We start from the raw sequence: 24,353 nt of genomic DNA, 5'->3' as shown, positions 1-24,353 counted from the left end.
TTTCCTGTTGGTGAGACATGGTTTGTAGGGACAAATACTGCATTCATTAAATCAGCTTGTAGATTTGGTAAAAAACAGAGCAACCTTTGAGCATACAGCCCTTCTTAAAGACTGAAATGACAACAGCAACCTGAGGACAGGCTGGGGAAAAATACTGCTCAGTTTTACCTTGATTTATGTGAGTAAATTTAGGAAGGAAGGCCTGCATTTGTTAGCTGAAGTCACTTTAATTTCATACATGAAAACAGGACGTTGTTTCATTGTTCTCCTTTTCATAGGTTTCAATTAGGTTCTGCCATTTTCGTTACATTGAATTCAATATTAAACAGGAAAATGTATTTAATTCTAAATAGGAGGTTTACACATATTACCATTTAAAATGCACAAAAGTTGATACCTTTGATACTAATGAAAAATCACAGGTGACATCTCTTTTTCTTCTTTTAAGGTCATTGGTTTGATTTGATTGATCTGAGGGGCTTCAGGCTCTGCAGGTGCATGTTTTGGTTGCTTGAGCAGCAGCTTCAGGCAGCCCCAGAGCCTCTGACTGGGCTTCTGTCAATGGGGCATTGTTTTCTGGGGCTGTTTCAGGGGGTCTTGGGGAGAAGTTTCTTTAGAATGTGTTTCATGTGGAGTATCAAAGGGACCATGGTCTGTGCCTGAGCACTGGCTCTTTGAGGAGATCTGATTAATCTTGCTTTATAAAAGTAATTGCCTGTTGAGATGGCAGCGTCAAAAAAAAGTGGCCAGATTCAGAGAATGGTTAAATATTCCCTTTTATTACTTCAAGGTGTCCTTAGTTGTCTGAAAATTAAAAGGACCTGATGATCCACATCCACTAGGATTTTCTGATATTTCGACTCTTGGATCTCTGTTGCCATTTTGTAGCTGCAAACCAGCACGTTCCTGGGATTCCCATGCCGAGGATTTGGCAGCAATGGCTGTGGCAGAGGTGCTGTGAGGGGTCAGGCTCCCAGCACACGGTGTTTGGATGCCTGAAGCAGAGAATTCAGCGCTGTGTGCCCACCTGCTGGGAGCAGGAAACCTCTCCGGGGGCGGGTTGTCCCACACTCCCTGTGACACTTCCTCCTTTGCAAAATCAACAGCAGGAACTGAGAGGACTCGGGCCGCAGATGTAGGTTAGGATTTTCAGATCTCCTTAAGACAACTAAGACATTCTTGGGTATAAAACCTGATCAAAGGATTGGGGATCAATAGCACAGATTCTTTTTGAAGGGCAGGGATGCTGTCAAAGTATGTGGTTAGGGCTCAGTCTCCTGCTCCAAGTGTTTTCTGAGTTAGGGAGTATATGTCGAGTTTGTGGTGAACATAACTTTGAATTAAATTTTTTTTTAATTGTTTTCTTCTGTTACTGGGAATTTCTGTTTGGGAGTGGCATTTGCAGTGTCCTGGTGGCTGTGTTTGTGATTCAGGAGCTGACTGAGGTTATCTGTCGAGTTTTGTGTAAACTCTCTTGAGCTGAATCAGGAGCACAGCCCTTACCTTTCTCTGGGAAGCAGAAAACCTCGTTGGGCCAAGGCAGTGATGGAGCTGGGATATGTTTTGCTCACTGTGAGACTGGATTGATAGAGGTCCTTAGGAAGTGCAGAGTGACCCATAATAATGATGTATTTTGTTCTGGAAGGAGCTGGCTGGTGTTCCATTACCCACTGAGCTGTGGTTGGCACCTCTCAGGGCAGACTGGTGCTGATGGGCTGTGTTTAAGCTCCTGAACTTGTGCAATGCTGCTTCTCTTCTTCTCATATGGAGCCTTGTCAGTGGCTCTGATAAGCCACTGATCAAAGTTGCCATTGAAGCTTCCCAGCATGAAGTGATACTCTGTTTTATGAATTTCAGTGTTTCTGGCCCACCATCATCTCTCCATTATCATGTCCTACAGGGTGTGCTGTTTTATTGCTGCAGAAGGATCACAGCAAAACTTCCATTGTAAGCTTTTTTACTTTATTTTGTTACATTTTTACAGCAGCTTGGGTGAAACTGTTTTCTGCAAGAAGACTGAATATTGGCTGCAAATGAGAGCAGATACACAGTTTGCTGGGACGTCTGGTGTTGATTCAGAAGTTAAAATAGGAGCAGGATCTGCATAAAGGAATGGGGGTAGTGGAACAAATTAAACCACTTTTCAATGAGTTCAGTGTCTGGGGTTTTTAATCCCTAATTGCCACCTTCCCTCTGCCATAAAGCCACCTTGGGATGAGATGCAGAGTCTGGGCAGTCCTGTCTGGCAGCACATGGAGCAGATCAGCCCTGTGGCCACTTTCTGCCCTTATCTCCCTCTGTGGAGCTGTGATTTTGATTGTTCTCTATTCAGCTCCCAGTTTTATGCAACTCGTGGGATTAGACTTATTTTCCACATCTTTCCCATCTTTTGGAATTGGTGGAAGTTGGCCAACAGTTGCTGAGGGGAGAAAATGGGGAGGGGGCACAGTTTGCAGGATCTTTGTGGGTTAACACTCAGGGATGATCTCATTGGCCTGGTTTTCTGTCTGGATACGCAACCCAGAGTTTGAACAAAACCCTTTGTCTTAAAGTCCTGTGTTTAGAGCGTTATTACTATATAGGGTTCATTCTCTTATGGGGAAAAATACAAGCCCTTATTTTCAAGTGTCCTTTACAGGCAAGTTGTAGTAAGAAAATATGCTTTTTTTATGTGCTTTTACATTACTGCTGCTGTTGAACAGCTACATAGAGCTGTTGATGATAAGAGAGGAAATATGTTCATTCTGCTTTTCAGCTGTTGGTTTGGGGAAACCGGGAGTAGCAAGAAATGAAACTATTTTAGAGTTGGGTATTGCTTAATATTACAGATGTGCAAAATAGGAATAAACAAGTCATGAATTGGAAGTTTAATCACAAGGGGCCTTGTGTCTTACAAGGAGTAACTGAAAAGATGTACCTGCCTTGAAAAGCCTCTAAAACTGAGGCAAAAATTAAGTGAGCTTAAATGAAGTGACTGAGGGCAGTGGGAGGATGTTGGGGTTTATTAGAAAAAGGAAGAAAGAATAAGTCCTGGACTTTTCTGTTAGATTCAGATATCTTGTTTGGGTTATGGTCAGGAAATTGATCTTTCAGAAGCAGGTATTTTTAGAAGTTGGAAGTCACATTTATATCATCCAGTCCCTGCTCCTAGCCAGTACAAGGCTTGTTCCTTTCAGTATATATTTATTCCCTGAAGTCTAATTAAACATGTCCCCAGTCACTGCTTTTTTATGAATTCACTCTGTAAATGTTCATGTTCTAAACCACTCTCCCTGGGTTGTCTGCTTTTAATTTGCTGCAGGGATGACCCCATAATTCTTACTTGCCGTTCAGGATAAGAGATGTGAGTAATGGAACGGAAAAGGACATTTTGGAAAATGAGAGTCCATGTTGGATTTGATGCAGTTTTATTTAAAACTCAGCATGTTAGGGTATTTTTCAGTTACTGCTGGGTAATGTTGAAACCTTCTTTCCCTCTTCCCTTGCCTTTCTTTCTGGGAGAAGAGAAGCAGGAATGACTGCATTTAACTAAGGCCTCCTTTGGAGAGCTGCCCAAGCCAGGGCTCGTTCCCTGTGGGAGCTGATCCCGTGGTCGCACAGGCACTGGTAGAGTTTCTGACAGATCTGTCCACCTGCACATGTGGGAAAGGAAAAGCAGGAACTAAAGGCAAATGAGAAGCAAGAGTCAAAAGAGAGGCAGCCTCTTTGGTGTCACTGGTGCATCCGAGCAGGGGAGGAGATGAAAGGCTCTGCGCAGGCTTCGGGAGCCATCTCTCTTCTCGTTCCAGGTATCGGTTTGCACCCTGAGGAACAGAGGCTCGGGGATGCTGTGACTACTCACTCTTGTTTGTTTATGTTCATTTGGAAGAGACATGTGAGCAGAGCTGCCTGGGCTGCTTACGGCAAAGGAAATGGATCTCAGGGGGACAATTAATTTTGCTTGACTATTTCTGAGCCAGGTGAAACCGTAAAATGAGCCCATGTCCTCCCCATTGTCTAAAAGGGATGTGTTTATTTATTTTACATTTTAATGCACCACTGGCAAATTATGGTGTAAGCCTCAATGAATTATTGATAGAAGGAAGGTGTATAACATGGGAGATTAATAAAAAGAGTTATCAGACTTCAAAAAGAAAAAGGAAGGAAGAGAGAGAGAGCTGATATTTTAATTAACTGCTCCCTGCCTGCATTGTGATCCCAGAGACATAAGGATTGAGTGCCAGAAGGCAAATCTGGTTGGAAATAAAGTGATTCCAGTCTGGTATTAGAGGTGAGAAATGAGACAGTGCTTCAGTATTCTCGCAGTGTGAATAATCTGAGTTGCTGTTTGCAACAGAAAGTGGAGTTATTGGAATTGAGACAGTCTGCAGAGCTCTGACCCTGTGCTGGAGGGTAATAGTAATAAAAAATAATAGCAAATAAAAGATATTATTTAAAATATAAAAAACAAAAAGAAAAAAAAATTAAAATAGCCGAAATAAATATAAGAATCACGAAAAGGTTTGAGCTCCTCCTCTCTTAATCCTGTTCCTTGAAGAGATTAGACAACTTAGATTCAAACAAAGGACCAAGCACTTTTGTATCGTGTGGGTTTATATCATGAGACTGTTGGACCTTCAGGAGGGTTTGGGGACATGATGACACTTCTGGATTCAGCCACTGCTGGTGAGCGGTTATGCCCAGCTTCATTTTGCCGAAGGGAGGGAGCACATGGACACCTTCCAAGGGACACCCTGGGACTGGCAGTAGCGCTCTGCTGCCCCTTTTGTGAGCCCTGGCAAGGAACTGATTGTGGTGCATGAGAAGGAGCAGTGGCAGGGAAGGAACAAAGCCCTCGGTGCCACCATCTGCTGGGAGCAGGTTGGCCGTGCGAAGGGAGTGCCTGTGCCACTCCTCCCTGGAGCTGGCCCCTTGCTCCTGAGCCCCCATGTCCCAAAAATAGTGTGAGACTGATGGCAAAAGGCGAGGTTTGTTTTGAGGCACAGTAGTAGTTTTGTTACTATTTGGATCTCTAGAGAGTAAGTTAAAAGACAGTTTTGCTGTGGAAAGCAAGGTATTAGGGCATTGAGAGAGCGAGTACAAAACAAAATACGTTTTAAAAACTAGGTTTCTAATGTCTCCAGCATTACACTGGTCTCTCCTTTCTGGATGAAACTGTGATTGTTTCATTTGTAGATGCCACAACCTTCCCCTAAGAGCAGAAAGCAACATTTTACCCAGTGAGCTTCCTAGCGAGCAGGAGAGTGCTCTCACGTCAGCTGTGCACGGGTGTCCTATCAGTATCAGCATTTCTGGCCATTAAATACATCGGATTCATTAAAACTTGCATCAAATACCCCAGAAGTGATGTGCAACAGCCAGTTTCACAAGCTTTGGATTTCTAAAAGGAGATATTCGGGAGAAAGTCTTTTCCCTCTGATAACAGATGTGCAAAGTCTTTGGACGATCCTTAGTATGACTGGTCTCTTGGAAAACTGTTGGTTTATATGGATTTTTTTTATCCTATATTAGTTCATAATATGTTTTTGAATGGCTGAAGAGAAAATTGAGAATAGTTCTTTTTTTTTTTTTTTTTTCGTTTACCAGAATCTGGTTCATTTAGCAACAGAAGGGGAGTAAATGTATTTTCTCTTTATAAAGTGCATCCTGAGAGATTGTACAGCTGCTTAGTGGTGCTTTGCAGTGTTTTCCTGCTGGATGTCTGCTCAGGGAAGCTGCATGTTTTGTGTGCTAGAAAATGAGTGCTTTATTTCAGCCATGTAGGTCTCTCCAGTACCTTACACAGCAATGCTCCTTGTTTCCTGTGTGGGCACGTGAGTGATATTTAACATGACTCCCTTCTTGACAGCAGCTCATGTAGGAAAACAAGAAAGGAAAGTAAAAGATCAAACCCCGGAGGCTTATTTGTTGTGTTTAATGCTTTGAAAATGTTTGCTGGAAGAAGTATTGATGTAGCAATATGTGTGCATAAGACTTGTAAGAGGGAATGGCTTGTCAAGCCCAGGTCTCACTGTGGGGGCAGCTAAGCCACAGAACAGGTTGCCCAGGGAGGTTGTGCTGGCTCCATCTTGGGGTTTTTTTCCTACCAGACTGGATAAAACACAGAACAGCCTGGTCTGACCTCAGAGCTGAGCCTGTCTTGAGCAGGAGGTTGGACTTGGTGACCTCCTGAGGTCCTTCATTACCTAAATTTTCCTGTGATCCTATTAAGTTTTGAGCAGCTTTGCAGGGGGAAGAGACAAATCTCCCTGCCAGCACTTCCTCTGTCAGTTGATGGCTAACAAAGGTAAATAACAGTTAGCCAGAGAGCATTTCACTTCAAGGTGGTGACACTGAGCCCCAGCCCTTGCTCAGGAGTCAGCAGAAAAACCACTGAAGTCACCACTGCAAAAGCAGTGAGTGGTGGTCACATCAACATTGAGGCCTCAGCCTGAAGGGACCAAATATATGTAGAATTTTCTCTTTCTGCCACAGTGGGAAGATGCTGACTAGAATTGCAGAGCATGTGGTGCTGCACCACTGGCACAGAGGAATAGACCAATTAACTGCTTGAGTTCATGTCTTGCATCTTTTTCAAGCCCTAGATTAATGCAAGCAAAGCAAAGAGCATGGAGTGGTTGACATTTAATGAAATTAATGTTAGTGTTTGAAGGAGTGCTTCATGATCATCTACTGTGGTGACAGATGTACTAACAAGCCATGAATAGATGGCATAGATAGAAACATTATTATTTAGATCATAGTACTCGAAAGGTGATACTTGTTTGTCTTGCCTGTCTGTAAATCATGCAGCATGCTTTCAGTTCCATGAAGGCAGCAGCTTTTTTTAGTAAAAGCCTTAGAAAATTATTTTGAAAAATATCATCCCTGTTTTTTGAGTGGCTGGAAAAAGACATAGAAGGGTGAATCTTTGTCAAATAATGGAGGGGTAAGAGTTCTAGTGAGAAGAAACACCCATCTATGATATATGTGGGATTCCATCATGAAGAAGCTATGTTGAATGTGAAACAAATCCTGTTAGTACAGGGCAATCCATATCTTCCTTGGTGGGGTTGGGTGCAATGGAGATCTTCTGCACTGTTTATATTCATGCCAAGTACTTTCTTCTTTTCTTGCAGCAAAGAAAACTTGTGCTGAGTCAGATTTCACTTGTGACAATGGGCACTGCATCCCAGCCAGGTGGAAATGTGATGGCGAAGAAGAATGTCCCGACGGGTCAGATGAATCAGAAGCAGCATGCAGTGAGTAGCAGTGGTGTTTCTCAGACACATTCTCTTATCAAAGCACAGAGAAACTGAAGCTGTTATTCCCAGCACTTGCAGGATGATCTGTCAATTTATGCTTCTGTTAGAACAAAAATTACAAACACAAAAGATTCAGGTCATTCAAATCACACAGTTTACAAACTTTCAAATGTACCAGTTTTCCAGACTACGATACAGGCAGTGCTGTCTAGTCTGAATTTCTGTCTGCAGGGGAATTGTAAACATCTTGAGCTGTTTGTCAGGCTCATGATCAGCAGCAGTGTGAGAAGTGTCATACTCACCTGGGATCAGGCTTTTTGGAAACTCAAGGTTTGGTGTTTTGCATGGTAACATATTGGGATTTATCATCTCTGTAGACAGCACTTCTGTTATTACAGAGGAGCTTTGCAATGTTATAGCATTGCTCAATCTTCATTTTTTATTTTTCCTCTGAGAACAAATGAAAAAAGCAGCAAATGAAAGATGAGCAATGTAAAATAACTAAAGCAGAGAGTAAGCATGACAGATGTTACTGCAGGTAACACCCTTTAAAAACCCGGTAAGTAAAAAGAACATTCTTGGGTTTCATGTAGTGTGTTTTATCACGTACTTTTGAGGCGGCCCATTTGTGCTCCATTGTTCTAGAACTGTGAAGGGTTGTCTGATGTTGAGTTGAAGGGAATACCAGGGATATTTTAATGAGAATACTAATATGTAGACTTTTATTTGTGTGCTTACTTACATCTGCAGGTTTGTTCTTGCCAGAGCAAGAAACTAGTACAGGCCATTCTATTGAATTTCCAGGCATGTACTTCACAAATATTCCCATGAGTCAGAAGCAGTGTTGGAGGAAGTATTTTATCAGATCTCACCAGAATGGGCTACACAGAGGACTTCAAAATCAACCATACTTTTTATTTTTAATCCTAGTACCAGTCCTACTTTCTCCCTAATTAAGGGAGATGAATGCGCTTCTCTTGCATAAAATGAATTGAATCATTTTTGCAGCCGCATACAGGCTACAGAAAAAATTACCTCAATAAATACATTAACATTTGTGCACTGTATTTGTTGGTCTTTCACCCTGCATCCTCCTTAGTTAAAAGCTGTCTCATTAATGCTACTTCCACCACCTGATTGTCTGGAGGGGGACTGAATAACTGAGCAGCTTCATTTGCTGCAGTCTCTGCCTGCAAATCTCACGTCAGAGGCCGTAGCACAAGCTGTGGATAGGCCATGCAGCACTGAGATCCCTGATGATTTCTGTTAATCATCTTCCATTCCTTTTCTACCCATTTCACCTTTCATTTTTTCCACCACTTATTTCATCCTCTGGGGAAATCAGCCTTAAATCTTAAATATCACAAAAGAAGCTTGACCTGAGCCTCAGATTGTTACCATACGGGACTGCTGTCCTCAGAGGAAAGTAATTTGTTCAGATTTTTGTGATTTTTTTTCTTCATTTTTTAATCTTTTTTTTCCCCCTACTTGAAACTTTCTAAGAGATCAAAGTCTGCCTTTCTCTGGTGGTTCTTCAGTTCAGAAAAATAGACGGCCCATGAAACATCTTCCTGCAACACAGGAAAAAGTTTGTTCTGTTCTCTGGTCTCTGAGTAACAGATGAATCAGCAATTCCTAGTGAAAGTGGCAGCACCTGTATGGATCGATTCTTCATTTGTTTTTTTAGATACAAGTGCTTTGAGGCCAGCCCAAAGACTATAGCATATAACTCTACCATACTTTACTGGTTTATATCTCTATCAGGCAGATTTACTGTGCTTTGCCTCAAAATAAGATATTTAGGTTTTCTTATGAGTTTTAGCCAAAACAGACCAATTTTTGTGTGGTGGATACATGGATCTGGGTCTTGACATTCACAGGGTATTTGATAGAAGCCTATGTCTGACTTGTGGCTATCTCACAAGAGAAATCAGTGTTTCTGTCCATACCAGTTAAAAGCTTGCCTTTGAATCTTAAAAATATCTGCAGCTAGAATTTTGGAACTTGACTTTTCTAGGATTATTCAGATCTGAAGTTCACACTTAATCAAAGATCAAGTAGTTTTAATCTTATGTCTGTTGGTATATATAGGCTTTAATTTTCTTTAATTTGTAGGGACATTCTTTCCAGATGTTTTGTATCCTTGTCAAAGTATTTGTCATCTCAAGGGCTGATCCAATCTGCTTTGTGAGGACACAGATTCAGCCTGGTAACATGTCACCCAGTGCTAGTCAGGGAATAACTTCACACACGTTTGCAGCTCTTCCTGCCACTGCTGGCCAAGAACGCAGTGAGCTACAAACCCAGCAGACTATTACAGAAACTATTAAAGAAACTATTAAAGACCATTAAAGAGTGTTGGGCTTTCCTTGTAATTTGGCCCATTACTGTAAAAGGCCTGACTCTTCATCTGTGTACATGTTATTTAAGATGAGGCTGTAATGACAGACAGAAAATGCAGTGATGGCCAAAATGTATAGATAGACATTCCTGTATGGTCCTTCCCTCCAGTCCCATCTTCTTTCTCCCTGATGAAGTCAAGGCTGCACTCATTTTCCTGCTTAGAAATGCAGCACAACCTGTGGAGGGGCCTGCCCTGCAGAGCTTCCCTAGGGAAGGGGCAGGTTGGGAAGTAAGAGATTTCTCACCTCTGTTAAGATCAAACTGCTTTATAAAATCAATGGCTTTTAGACAGGCCACATAACTACCAGCCAGCACCTCTGCCAGGATCCGGGGTTATTCTTCAGTTAATGCAACACTGGGACATTGTCCATAGTCCATTCTAGCCAGGGAATTTAAGAGCATTGACAATGCTGACTGTTGCATTTTAGGAGTACTTCCAGCTTAGAATGTGGTGAAAACAAGGCTGTTCCTCTCAGCATCTAGCCACCTGCTAAATGGCTTTTTATTTTCTGAATGCTTTTGTGGTGTGTTTTTAAATACGATTTGTGCTCTCTTATTGGTAGTTAGGGATGTCGTGTCCCCATCTCTTATACTTGATTAAAGGTAACAGTTTGTGGGGTTTGGTTTGGTTTTTTTGGTTTTGGTTTTTCTTTTTTTTTTTTTTTTTTTTTTTACAGAACCAAAATTGTACTTTACTTTTACTGTTTCCCTAATCATTGAAGTTGCTCGGCTTTGTACCTAACAATATCCTCTCCAGGGATCTTACACATTTCCAGGTGTTCAGGACAGCATGACCTGTGTTGGATAGGTGAGATGGCATCACAGCTGGCCTGATTTCTGCTGGACCTGTGATGTCTGCACCTTTTCTGCTATTCATGCAATTATTATTTTTCTAACTGTTTTCTTCAAGCCACTGAATGTGTCTGGGAGTGGTGGCTGTAAGGGTATCTCCTGAGTCCCACTGAATCCTCAGCTGGTGAAAACTCTAGGACTTCTCCCTGTTGTGGGTTTTGGTGCTAGTTGGAGGTTGATTTGTTTCTAGCACGGACTGATTTTAGAGGAGATGGTTATCCAGGCTTTTGTTTTCAAATGTTTTGAAATGGGTCATTGTGAATAAGAAACTGCTTAAATTTCTTCATTTTTCTTCAAGACAGGTCTCTGGCACCTGCAGGAGATTTTTGGTAGCTTACAGTACTCTACATTGGAGAGCCCACCATATCCAGAGCCTTGGCCCTATTTTTCATTACTCTCACTAAAAGCAGCCCAGCGTGGCTTGGTGATGCCCTGGGGCTGTGGTGCAGCCACTGCTGATATACACAGGCTCTGCTTATGTGTATGGAAAGATTCCTCACCTTTTCCTTACCCAGTTTGTTGCAGCTGAGAGAGGGGGAAGGGAAGTCATTTTTCTGACTGAGCTAACAGAGACCTCCAGCAAAATGAATGTTATCTACCTAATGCTGTTCCAGCACAGGTACTGAATCATTCTGCTTTTTATACAAAAAGGAAATTTTAAATTTCCCTCTGAAGGATTTAGATTATTTAATCAGTGACTTAAGCAAAAGAAAAATCTCTAGAGAAAAACAAAAACAAATGCTAACAATCAGTAACAGCACTGATGGGAACACAAATTAAAGGGATAGAGCAAGTGAAAATCTAAGCTGGCAAACTCTTGCCTTAGGACATTGTATATGTAATGAGATTGAGGAATGCAAGCATAAACTCACCACTTACTTCTTTTTCAGATATGTGACATTCTCCTGGTTAAGAGCAGAAATTATTGTACAGAAAGGTACAGGGTGTTAGAGTGTAGGGTGTTAAGAGGAAGAAAAAGAGACTGGGAAACCTTAATTCATATTGCATTTAATAGGGGAATGATTTAGTAGGGCAGGTTTAATAAGCAGCAGTTCTGGAAATAGGTTTTAAAATAGAAGTGGAATATAAAATCAAACCCTGAATGTTGGTTCAAAATACAGCACCAGTTCATGCAGTTCTTTCGTATTTTGAAGTACATGTCATGAGTTGTTCAGGGAGATGTATCCAAACTTGACAGTTACATTTTTAAGGGGTATTTTCCATGGTCCCAGGCGCTCTGTGTGCTGCTGCTGTGTGTGCTGATCTCTTACAGTGCTGGTCAGTTCTGCCCTCATTTCCTATTAAGTTGCCCAGATGTAAAGTCCTGTTGTTGGTAGCATTGATGGTATCGTTCACCCCCAAATGCACAATCCTCTCCCAGCTCTCCATTCAGCCCGAAGGATATTACGTCTCTATTATTCTTCTTTGATGCAGATCTCCTGCATGACTGAGTGGGTTTGGTGACATTACTGTGCTTTTGTGGAAAAAGACTTAATAAACTGTTCCCTGCCCTTGGAGAATTTTTCCTGGAGAAGGGTGGAGTGTCTCTTTCAGGGCATCACATACACTGGGCCATTGAATTCAAGTAGCAAAAGAAAAAACTAGGCCAGATCAGCCAGGCACAGCCACATACCCAGTTTGAGGACCTGGGGCAGTAACATAAAGCTTTTTTTTTTTTTTACTTTTTTTTCCCCCCAAGGTTAAGAGCAGATCTGTGGGTATAAATGTGATAAGATGCTGGGGGGTTGCAAATGCAGTGGAACATGTAAATTAAGGACTATTCTGTTGGAATAATCTGTTAGAGATCATTCAGGGAATTGAATACGGTGATGTTAATGCCAGATGTACAGGTGTGCATTTTAACAACACTCCCACTGCACTAACTGGCTACAGCCAGCATAAAATACAGCACTGTCGCCCTGTCACTGTCCCTGCTGGGCCTTTGGGAGCACTGCTGACTTGCAGCAGCTGAGGACCCCATCTGTAAAGCAAATATAGGACAAGGCACTGGGTGTGGAAACACTTCTAGAGCCACAGGATCCTCCCAGAGACAAGGTGCGAAAGTGGCAGTCTCATTTTCCAGGTGCCCAGACTGGTTTGTAGGGCTAGTGATGAAAGCTTTGATTTGTCAATGTGATCAAATTTATTGAGACAGAATAAAATGAAAACAGCCATGATCATCTCTCCATGAAGTCATGGAATAATTTAAGACAGAGGTTCATAATTTGTGATCTCTGGGGGTCATCTAGTCCAATATCCTGCTTAAAGTGGACCCCTGTCCTCATGTTTGACCACCCTTATTAATGAAAAAAATCCCTTCATCTTGACAGACTCCTTTGTTGCAGCACATGTCTGTCACCTCCCATCCTGTCACTCTGCACCTCTGAGAGCAGTCTGGCTCCATCTTCACTATTCCCTCCCATTCTGTAGTTGAAGGCAGCATTGATATCTTCCTTTAGCTTTCTCTTCTGTTGGCCAAACAAGTGCTGGTCCCTCAACCTCTCCTTGTTTGTAGTCTCTCATTTCAGATTATTTTGTCAGATAATTGGCAATGATGCAATTCTGTAATCAGGATACAGTTTTTGCTTTGTTCACTCACCTCTGTTAAAGCTTTATCACATCCAAAATATAACTTAAACATTAATTCATTTCACTGGTTTTACGATGCCACTTGGCTTCCAGGTCTGCTTTGCAGAGGGTTCCACGCTCCTGAGAACTCCTTTTCCATGGGAATGTTTAACAGTAGAGGTGAACAAGACTTTTTGAGGTCAGTCAGCAGACCAGTAGTTGCCTGGGCATAGTGGCTTACAGTCCCTTTTATTCGAAGTGTATATGATTCTTCTAATTCTCACAAATGTGCCTTTACCCCTGACTGAACCATCCCATCTCAGCCCAGTGCTTCCCAAGTGCCTCCGGATCCATAACCACTGCACCTGCCTGGAATGCCTCCAGGTGTGTCCTGACTGAGCAACCCCAAGTCAACCTCAATATCCCAAAGGACACAAAACTGCGGGGACTAACATGAGAAGTCTTTGACAAAGTAAGGAATCAAATCCAGTTTTTCTGGCATCCTGTTCCTTTTCTTGAAGTGTGAAATTATTCTTCTTACATCAAAGGAAATTCAGTGAACTCAAAGCCGAGCAGTTTATCCCCAGTAGTGGGATAACTTTGTCTGTGACTCGTGGGCAGTGAATTACATCTCCTTTTTGATGATTACATGGCTGTGGTGATCTCAGCATTTTACTTACCTAAAGATGTAAATGAATTTAGGATTTGTAATGATTGTGCTCCAATTCTAACAGTGCTGAAAAGTTTTAAGTAATACCTATACAAAATATGTTTTTTCTTTAAGGGAATGTGTTTAGAGCTTAAGTCTCAGCAGTGACCTTTGCAGAGGGCTGACCAAGTTCTGTAGGAAAACCAATCGAAAAAACCTTCTAGGTCTGTTCTGATGTTTGTACTGTTCCATTCTTGAGCAGTGTTATCTTGTGGGGGAGTCACTTTTTCATGTAGCATTGTCTGCTTGGACATTTGCAGTGTTTCCATCCCCCAGATGGATTTTGAGCTTTTGCTTGTTGATGGCTACAAAGTTTAAACACCAGCATTTAAACATTTTCCCTATTGGTCTAATGTGTTCATGCAGTTCATAGACAGGAGTGGTCATAAAAGAGTTGGATACTGCCTTTTTATGGCTACAATTAATCTTGCAGTTATTTCAATAGGAGAGAATAACAGGATAATGAAAGTTCAGTGTGAGAAGCTCTTGTATGTGTAATTATTTAACAGGCTATAAATATTGAACTACTAAAAACTTTAAAGGTTTTCAGAAATCTCAAGTAGCTTTTCATTGCTTAGTGCTTTTTTTTCCCCATTTTCTTGCTACTTGCTTTCTGAAATTCAGATTACCTAATTTTTATATTTATATTTTTGTTTGTTTATTGAGGGAAGGATCCAGGAATCACAGTTGTTTAACTATTATGGCTGATGTGGAAAGGAAATAATTTCTGGGAATCAAAGGCAAAACATAATTTGAAAATTGAAATGTTTTAACTGAATGAAGTAGTATGGCAGTACAAGAGCACAGACAGCAAACCTTTTCTCCTTTTTTAAATGGGTGAATTATGGTGTGAGGAAAATAAGTGAATATCAAATGTCTTTATCTTAACGTTATTGACATTAAAATACCTTCTGCATTTTAGTATTATCATGAATTGTATGTTGAAGTTGTGTTTCCTTGTTCTACCACATTTTCTTTTATGGGTGTTTTTCCTCTCTTTCTCCATTCCTACAGTTGTAGGATCCTGTTTTCATTCAGGACAAACTCCCACTGAAATCTTTTGTGGTTTTAATAAGGGTCTCATGACACTCCATCCTGCTTCCTTTAGGATTAGGATCATGATTAAGACTGGTTTAATATGCAGTCTCTGAATGCTTTGGTAGATAATTTCTGTAATTTAAGCCTTGCACTGGAGATTTTTAATGCCTGCAATGCTTTCAGTGAGATTGTGCTCTGGGGTGAGGGTCACAGCCAGCACTGCCTGCTTGTGTGAGGGTGGTGTGGATCCTCCCTGTGCCTTTGTGGGATGCAGTGAGAGCCTTAACCAAGGCTTGGTTTTAGCAGTAGCTACAGCCTCCTTTCTAGGGACACTATATTCGTGACTGTATTTGAAGTGACCCTTTTTGACTTATGTTCTGACATACTAAAGCACATTACAAATCCTTTGCATTAAAATGCAGAGAACTGAGTAGCTTCATTAGAGCACACGTTGGGCTCATGCCAATTATTGCACCCTTTTTCTGGCCTATGCTGCAAGGTCATCATCTTACCCTGTCACTGGAGCTCTGTAACTTGTGTGAGACTGTGAATTCTCTGTTATGGCAGAGGCTGCAAACATAACCACACTTGTCTCTTTTTTTTTTTTTCCTGTACAGGGATTATTAACAAAGGTAGCGTGTTTGACAATCAGTGATTTCATTTCTAGCCACTGTGTGTGCTTTCATGTGTGTAAAATGATACATGTGTATTGAGAAATGCACATATACACACACAGAAAAGAACAAGAGGTCATTCAAGTATTTCACCAGGTATATCAGCCCCGTGTGGATTGTGACTGAGAAATAGCAATTAACATACTGAATTCCACTGGAATTTATGCTGCTGCTTCACAATTCCTGCCTCTAGACATGTTGGCAAGTGTCAAACTTGGAGCTGAGTTGTGAGAACCAGCAGGGATATTTGTAATGAAGTCAAGGTGTAGGTAGTAAGGGAAAGTCTTTTCTTTCCAGCCACAGGTCTACACACCAGTGTTCTTGTGCAACAGCCTGAACACACTCAATTAAAATTGCCATCTAAGCTGCCTGTTTTATCCTCTAAAAAAGAAAACAGGTGGGGGTTTCTTTGTACGTGTATATAAAAGATGGAATGGTCGTTCTGAGATAAGAAACACAATTATTTAATAGTAGCAGAGCCTTTTCAGACTTACTTTCTTTTGCACATAAGAGGATGAGGACATACTAGAATTTATTAAATCTGGATTTGTCTACTGAATCCTTTTTTTTTGCTCTGAAGTCTTCATGTGCTGTAGGTTCCATTGAGCAGCATTTCACTACTCAACACCTTTAACACCTCAGAGTTGTCACTTTAGTATGGAAAAAAAAATATCTCTCTTTGGTACGAGCCTGGATCTTGGTGCAATGATCTCCTCACTGTGGCCATGCAGGTGCTGCCAGGAATGGTGTGGGATGGCCTCCCTGCAGCTCCTGTGGCTGCTGGAGGTGGCCTGACGTGGGCTGGGACACTGCACTCCATTTTTCCTTTATGATAGGAAGTTTTGGGAAGTCCTGAATGCTGTTTGTTATAGTCAGTCCTTTGGCAGAACAGAGAGGAGACACTGTCCTGGCAGATACAAGGTGAAATACCAATGTTGCACCGTACTCAGGCAAGCTTTTAATTTTACTTTTAAAAGTACAGACATCAGGAAGCAGGAAAAAGTGTTTTACAGTTAATTCTGGCAGTGTCCTGGAAACTTGTATAATTTTTCTTTCTGTGATTTTATCACTCATCTTGGCAGGTTTCATTATGTTTGCTCATCGAGGGACCTTTTGTGCCTTTATTTTCCCTTGTGACAAGGAGCACTTTTGCGACCATAATCTCTTTTACAAATGGGCCTTGTCTCAATGCTGCTCAGCTCCTTTATCCTTTGTACAGTTTTGTCCCCCTAGCGTTCTGTGGGGCTTTTTCCTCCCTGTTTTGATTAGAATTGGAATAATCTCTGTGAACAAGAGAAAGAAAGTGAGCCTGGGAGGAAGGAAAATGAAAGAGCAGCTGCTGATACGGAGGCTCGGAGACCCCCTCGGGGGATGCTGGACTCACAGCCACAGCCAAGAGCCTCGAGAAGGGGCTGAGTGTTCGTGGCTGTGTGGAACCAGCTGCTCCTGATGGAGCCTGGCGGGTGGTCTGTGAGCATTCCCTCTTCCCAGTGCCAGGGTTAGCCAGGGAATGAAAGGGAAGGAGCCACAGGAACCCCCGGTCTCATTTGTACTTGAGCATCTCCAGGAGTGGAGCTGCCTCCACAGGGCCTGATCTCCCCTGAAGTGTTTATTGGTGCTTATGTGCCTGTCCCGGGCTGGCATGGACAGCAGAGCACCCGCTGTGCTGACAAAAAACCAGGGAAAAGGTGGTGACTATTCCATTAATAGCCTGGCATGCTTGGTAATTCCAATTCTGGACTCTTCCCTATGACTCTGAAACCTTTGACCTTGTTTTAATGATATTCCAGCTTTTCAGAGGAGGAACTGAAAAGTTGTTCTGCTTATCAGGTACCTGTAAGTACAACTACTGCTGTTTAATTTTTAAAAATATTTGATTGCTGGCATGCTTCAGGGACAGGTTGCTTCAGCTGAAAATGACTGGGAAGAAATCAAGATAACAAGCTATTGGTAAGATTTTTCTAATCTCTTGATTTCCCAGAGTGCACCAAGCTTTTGTATAGTGTATGCAAAATGAAAAAATCCACCCTGTAATAGTAGATTTAATTAAGTGAATCTGTGAGGAAAAATTAAAGTGGGCTTTGGAAGAGGTAAGTCAAATACCTCAACTATTGTATCTCTAGTCAGATACAATGTTTTGGTTTTTACAAAGGAAAAGCATGTCCAAGCTTCTAGTAGGGCTTTTGATTATTTTAATCAATGGTTTCTTTCCAGCTTGCACAATATGTTTACTTCTGAGAAACAGCAATGCTGTGGAAGATCACAATAGAACAATCTATGTTTTTTCTCATAATTAAAGTTCTATTCTGTTTCCATAATTACCTGTTATCTGATGTGAAACCTGGAGAAATGGTTCCTGATTCATTATATTCAAGCCAGACAGTGAACTAAATGGCTTTTAAGGGATCAAAGAAACACTGTCACCCTTAAAATCACATTTTTAAGTTCCTTTTTGCACATAACTTCTCTACTACAAGCCCATTGTAAATTGTTCTTCTGTCCAATAACCACCAAGCACTTAAACCACCAATTTTAATCATGATTTGTAATTTCAGCACCAAGAGGTGCTTCAGAAAAGCAGATCCAACACGGGTCCTGTAATAGCAGTCCTAGTTTCCTTTGTAATTAAGTAATTGTGTTTGCAATGTAATTAAGTAATTGTGTTTGCAGCAGGGCATTGCTGAAGCCAGTGGGGTTCTGCCCAGGCTGTGCAGCTGCCTTCTGGTGCAGAGCTTATGGCTGTGCTGAGGTTACAGGGGGCTGGCAGAGGGATTTGGTATCAGAACAGTCTCGAGAGAAGCAAGAAGACCAATGAAACTGAGGAGTAGCAGGAGGAGTGGAACAGAGATTACAGTGAGGTCAGAGGGGTCCCTCATCTGATGCCAGGCATGGCTTCAGTGTTACCCTTCATACACAGAGATGATTGTATTAACATAGTTAAGGTTCGTTTGGCAAAGGCAGCCTCTGAAGGTGGGTTTGAAGGAAGAGCATGACCAAGAAATATGGGAGGATGCCCTGTGCAAAGGGCAGGGTGAGCAGCACTTGGGGTAGTCAGCAGCACTTCAGGTAGGAGGGCGAGGGGAAGGGGTAGGAGAAGCAGGAGTCTGGTGCCAGTGGTGCAGCACACCTGGTTCTGCCCTCCATGCTGAGGCAGTGGTAGAAAATTAAGATATCGGTGTGTGGTTCTCAGGGGACTTGCAGGACATCTTGCCATAAAGTCCTGGAGCTGCAGGTCTGGCAGTCAAGAACCCTGGGTTTGTTTTGGCTCTGCTGCTGCCTTGTTATGGGGCCATGGGTGACTGAAGTTAAAAATGTCACCATCTGCAAAAGAAGAGGTGTCATTTTGTCAAGACTGCTCACAGAGGTGCTGCTGTGTCCTAACTGGGTGATTGGAGTATGTCTGATTATATTCCTCTTTGACAGATACCAGCTAATAATAGGGCTATAAACTGTGATTGGATTTTTCCATTGGATTAAAAGCTCTTAACTGTGGTACTCTTGTTGTTCTAATTTCTTGCCAGGTTTTTATATTAACTGAGTAAGAATTGAACACATGGGACATTTTAAGTTAACGGTTTCTCTTTCACAATCCCTTACTTAAATTTTTCATCCACAACTCTTTAGTAAGATATTTTCTTAAGTCGCTGTTTTCCAAGAAGTGAAGGTAAAGAGTAAAGCCTAGATGTTCACAAGTACACCAGGAAATATCTGTAGGATCCAGACTGAGACTTCTGAAAGATATTGTCGGTGTTTAAATGCACCCCTTTGGATGCTTCAATGTAGGCAGCAGCTTCTAAGCTGAATGCTCTAAATTAATGGATTCTAGGAAGCAATTCCTTTTGCACACTTTCCTTCTGTAGTGGTAGCTGGAAGGGGGGTATCTGGCCATGCCTGTGCTTTGATAACGTGTACATGCATCAGTATCAGATTGTGAAATATCAGATTTCACTCAGTGAAAGCAGTGAGGTGCACAGGCTCTGAGAAAAACTGAGCTTAAGCAACCTCTTCAAAACCATCTGTGTGAAAGTTTAAAAAAAAAAAAGTGGGAGTTTTTAATCTGTGTAGCCTTTAGGCACAGATCATTCTCCCATATGTGCTCTCAGATTTTGCCTCTTGCTGTTCTACTGCCTGCTGTAGCTGGATTTTATTGTCCTGAAATTTAAAGGTCACTGTTGTTACTTCCAGCTGCTGTTGGACTGGGAGCATGGATTTTTGGGTTGTCGAGAAGTCAGCCCATCATTGCAGAATGATGTTGTCTCAATACCGGTCATGCTCCATTGCTTAGTGTGTCTTGAGCCATTCCTTGTTATGTTTTGTGAGCTGGTAATCTTGATTGAGAAGGTTTAAAGAGAAGTATTTAAGCAGAAGTGTGTATCAGAATTTTGGAGAAAATGGAGAATTTTCATTGTTCTTCTTTTTCCTTCCTTTCATTGTTGCACTGTGCTGGTGTAAACATTATACCTTGTTTTATTTGAAATGCGGAATTGTCCTTTGAAATGGTATTTGGAATGAAAACCAGAAGAAGTAACAGATCTAAACTGCTGGTGGCCTCAGATTGGTGGTGGCCTGAATTCTGAGCACAGTTTGAGTCCTAATGCACAAGATTTTCTGTTTATTTAATAGCAGCCGTTGCATTGTGCTTGTGCATAACAACTCTATCCACCCCCCTGAGTTCTGTATTACAGTTTCTTTCCACAAACTACTGAGCAAGGAATTTCCATGTGTTTCTGTTTTCTTTATGAGATTGGAGCCCATGATATTCTCAGCATATGGTATGAAATATTTATTATTGTTTTTAAAGGTTGGTTTTAGGAGACAGTCTGTGATGTGACTGCATTTAGTAACATAAATGAGAGTCCTTTTCTTTTTGCATATATTTAAGAAGCTATGAGGAGTTAGTCATGGTGAGTTCTAAATACCAGGGAGACGACCACTGTGAAAGCATTTCAAAGGGAAGAAGCTTGAAGCTATAGAATGATGTTTAGAAAGGGCCAATTTAAACTAAATAAAAATGTAATCCCTGCTATACATAATAAATGAAGAAGAAATCTCTAAAATTGTGTAAAATAATTAAAAGAAAAACATGTCTGGGATTCAGGTTCCTGCAAAAAGTGTATTCAATGACTATGTAAAATCAGGGAGGAACTTAAGAACTGTGGGGTCAATTCTTAATTTTATATAGCCTAACAACAATTTTGCATATTCTTCTCCTTCACTTGGATTTTTTTCATTCATCCTATGGTTCTGGTTTGGAAAAAGCTGTGTTTTTTTCCAGAGTGTAAAGCAGCTGCCACTGGAAGCTGTTGTGTAACGTATGTTCCAGAAGGAGTGAATGTGTCCCTATCTGCTCATCAAATATTTTGAGAACAAGGGCTGATGTTTCTGGCTTTCAAGACACATTTTCTCTCCTCCTAAGCCAAATGAAAAATTTTCATAGTTCAAACCCACACATGTGCTGACTTACTTCCTCTGTACTGTAATTACTTAACCACTTTGCCAAACTCTAGAGATCTTCAGAGATCAAAACTGGCTGGATGGAGAGAGTGGAGAGGTTTGAGAGGGGGAGGAGGAACAGTAGCCTCAAGAGGGGTGGTTCAATGCATGGTTATGGCAGCCATGGATGGCACATGCCAGTGCACACAACAATGGATGCACAAATCTGTCTTCAAAGAAACAATTACTACATGTGGAGCTCCAGCACATTGTGTAGAGTGCAGTGGTTGTCAGCTAAAACCAGTTTATGATCTGGAGAGACTGACTTGGTCAGCAGAGAGACTGGGCTGACCAAGTCATGTTGTTCTATTGATTGAAAGTCAGCAAGAGGACATCATGTCTTCCTCTGGAACAGGCTCACAGAATCTGTGTTTGCTTTTCTGTATAACCTGAGTCATTGAGAGCGGGCACTATTTCAAAGATATGCTGGAATCTGGATGCCAGGGTGGCTGGTAGGCTGGTTTTAGTATTTTGTGTGGCCTCCCAGTGTTATCTTTGTTGAAAATGCTAAAGTAATCAATAGATTTGAACACTGTTACAAGCACACTTCTGCAGGCAGTCAATCTGGATATTGGTGCTATTTCAAACATCAGGAAAGGAGTATTTTATTTTGATGATTTTACATGGCTACTCTAGTTTTTGTTTGTGGTTTTTGTTGGGTTTGATTTTTTTAACCTAACAGAAAGAAGCACTCCTTAGGTATGCAGACATTTTTCATACTTCTGGTTGCTTTTTCGGGAGAATGCAAGAGAATATTTCCTTCACATTCTGAAGGTTATATTGGTTCAGCTCAGCCTTTGTATTAATTCCAGCCTGGGATCATGAGAAATGTGTGTTGCTCCAGGACTGAACTGTAATTGTGACATGGATCAAAATCTCTGCCAGGCTGTTCTTTCCCTCTCCTAAAGCAGATTAGCAGCCTGGCATCTGTTTTCTTTGGGGAAGATGGCAGAGATGCCCAGAGAGCAGAGGAGCTGCCTCACAGCTGCCTTTTGTGGAAGTGCCTGTGGTTGCCAGTTGTGCCATGTCCCTGATGTTGGCAGGCAGGGCTGGTGGCTGCTGGTTACTCTTGGCTTTGGTGTGATGCAGGGCTGGGCTGGTGCTTTGGGTCTTGAGGCAAAGCTCTTCAATCTGCCAGACCCTTTCCCCTTGAGCTCTGCATGTCTTCACTCCTGCAGTTGGCTGGTGGGAAAGACCTACATAAAGACAGCTCTGTCTCATTGTCAGAGGAGGTTTTGGAAAGGCTGGGCACTCTGAGTGCAGTTATTTAAAGTTCTGACATCAGAGTCCCTCAAGTCTTAGGTGGCTGTGTAGGAAATTACAGGTGACCTGCATAGGAAATGAGGTGTACTTTCAACCTGAATGTCATAAAAATTACTTTATCTAGACCAAGTGCAATCTTACCTACTATGCAGGTGACAGAACTTGGTCTCAGAGATCTATTCTGCTTCTTTTAGTTATGTTAGGTTGGAAAGAACGTCTTCCTGCTGAAAGCATTAAAAAATCATGTACCAGCCCTTAAGAACCACATTACACTGTATTCCTCTGAGCTTTTCACCTGCTGGCTCTGTGAGTGGGATCCCTGCAAAGTAAGTTCAATCACTGAGTTAGCCAATGCTTCAGGAGCACCAGAACTTGTCAATTTGATTTCTCTTCCATCCCTAACTCCCTTTCGTTTATGTCCTGGGCTTGACTGGCCTTTTGATGCATCAGAGAGTAATAAGCATTCCAATTCAAAGTTTCCCCAGTTTCTTCATGCATGGATGGACATCCAGTACAGGCTGGGCTTTTGATGCAGCCTTTTTTTCTGTCAGAGCATTCTACCCTGCCATGTATTTTTGCTGAATACATAAGAATTCTCCTCAAGATATCATATCTTTTTGTTATTTGGCCTCTGCATTTGGTATTTATGAGGGCAGAGAAGCAGATTGTTGCAGGGAGGCATTAATTGTATATGGAAACTTTGTTTCTGTAGGAAATTAGTGTAAGAATCCATAATATTGGGAGTTGAAATGATTTACAGTCTAGGTACAAGGGGGAGTTAGATAATAAATTCATTGAATAAGGAAAGCCAGAAGCAAGCATGGGAATTTTGTGGCTGGGTATATGAAGGATTGTAAGGAATTCTTTAGCTGTATGAAAAACAAATCCATATAGTACAATACTGGTCAATGGGAGTGAAATTATAAGCTGCAGTGGCAGAAATTGAGTAAACACTAAAGTATTTCTAATTTCTGTTCAGAAGAAAGGGGAAGAAGTTTCATTTGCACATTTAATAACATGCCTGCTACTCAACAGCAGCTATTAAAGGTTTGGCTTTTAAAGCAGAAGTACTGACAAACTCTCATTGAAGGACACAGCCAGTCAGTTTTCTGATCTGTATTTTTATTTTTTTTAGAACTTGCATTACTGTTTTTTAGAGATGTTGGAACACTGGTGGAAGTTAGTAAAAGTAAGTTAGTAAAAGCTATATTTTTATGGTGGTTTAAAAGGTTAAACAGATCACAGTACAGAACCTGCTGCAGAAGGTCTGCAGCCCAAGCCTGGAGTTCCTGACTGCTACAACGATAACAATTCAGCTCCAAAGCTGTGTGTGCTGAACAGGCTGTTGTTAGTTTTGGACAAAGCCACAGAGAGCTTGATAATGGAACATAATACATCAAGATTAAAAAAAAAAATCTGTGTCAGCATGTGAGTGATAACAAGAGTTGTGTCACTTCTCAGTGGTCCTTGATTGAATCATGACCTTGTTAATAAGATACTGTGTGTGTTAATAAACTGCTGTTGTGTGTATTTTGTGATTAGTGATTTAACTTAAACATAAAGGTTGGAAAAATGTAGTTTACAACATAATTAGAAGCCATGTTAAGCAAGTTGAAGAGCAGGTGGCTGAGAGGTGGTAAAAGACGTGGGCAGCTGCTATAAAGTGGAAAGGTTATTAGACAAGGGGCTGGGAACAATCTTACAAGGCTCACATGATTAGAGAGTTGAAAAATATTAGAAGGGTATTTGGTATTTGATTTATTGAAGAGAGGGTTGAGAGTTGCCTTTATCAATTTACACTTGTCTCCTTAGAGAAGAGGTTTCATCACACAGTTGTTTCTTTAGCTTAGCAAGGATCAGCCTGATCCAGGAAACTAGATAAGAGAAACACAGATAAGATACAGCTCTTAACAGTAGTGGCAAGTAAAGTGGACTCACTTGTACAGAAATCCTTACTGACTGAAGTCTTTAAATCAAAATAGGTACCTGTCTTAAAGATATGCTGTCGTTTAAATGAGGTGTTGATGTAAAAAGTCAGCCATTGCTGTGCAAGCCTTTAATGGTCCTGAGGCTTTTAAACATGGGAGGTTCTCTCAGCTATTGCACACA

General features: G+C 41.4%; 1 protein-coding gene across 3 annotated transcripts in view; it reads left to right on the top strand.

Moving 5' to 3' along the window:
- LRP8 (LDL receptor related protein 8) overlaps positions 1-24,353 on the top strand; it is a 172,756-nt gene that overhangs the window by 98,650 nt on the left and 49,753 nt on the right. For all 3 annotated transcript variants that reach the window (XM_042030728.1, XM_042030727.1, XM_042030730.1), the window contains one exon: positions 7,119-7,241. In XM_042030728.1, the coding sequence (XP_041886662.1) occupies positions 7,119-7,241 (123 nt within the window). The remainder of the gene's footprint in view (positions 1-7,118; positions 7,242-24,353) is intronic.

Source organism: Corvus kubaryi, unplaced genomic scaffold, assembly GCF_017639235.1.
Source record: "Corvus kubaryi isolate FWS band 111438036 unplaced genomic scaffold, C.kubaryi_AGA036_p1.0 37334, whole genome shotgun sequence".
NCBI classification, from domain to species: domain Eukaryota; kingdom Metazoa; phylum Chordata; class Aves; order Passeriformes; family Corvidae; genus Corvus; species Corvus kubaryi.
This window is presented reverse-complemented; position numbering and strand designations above follow the sequence as displayed.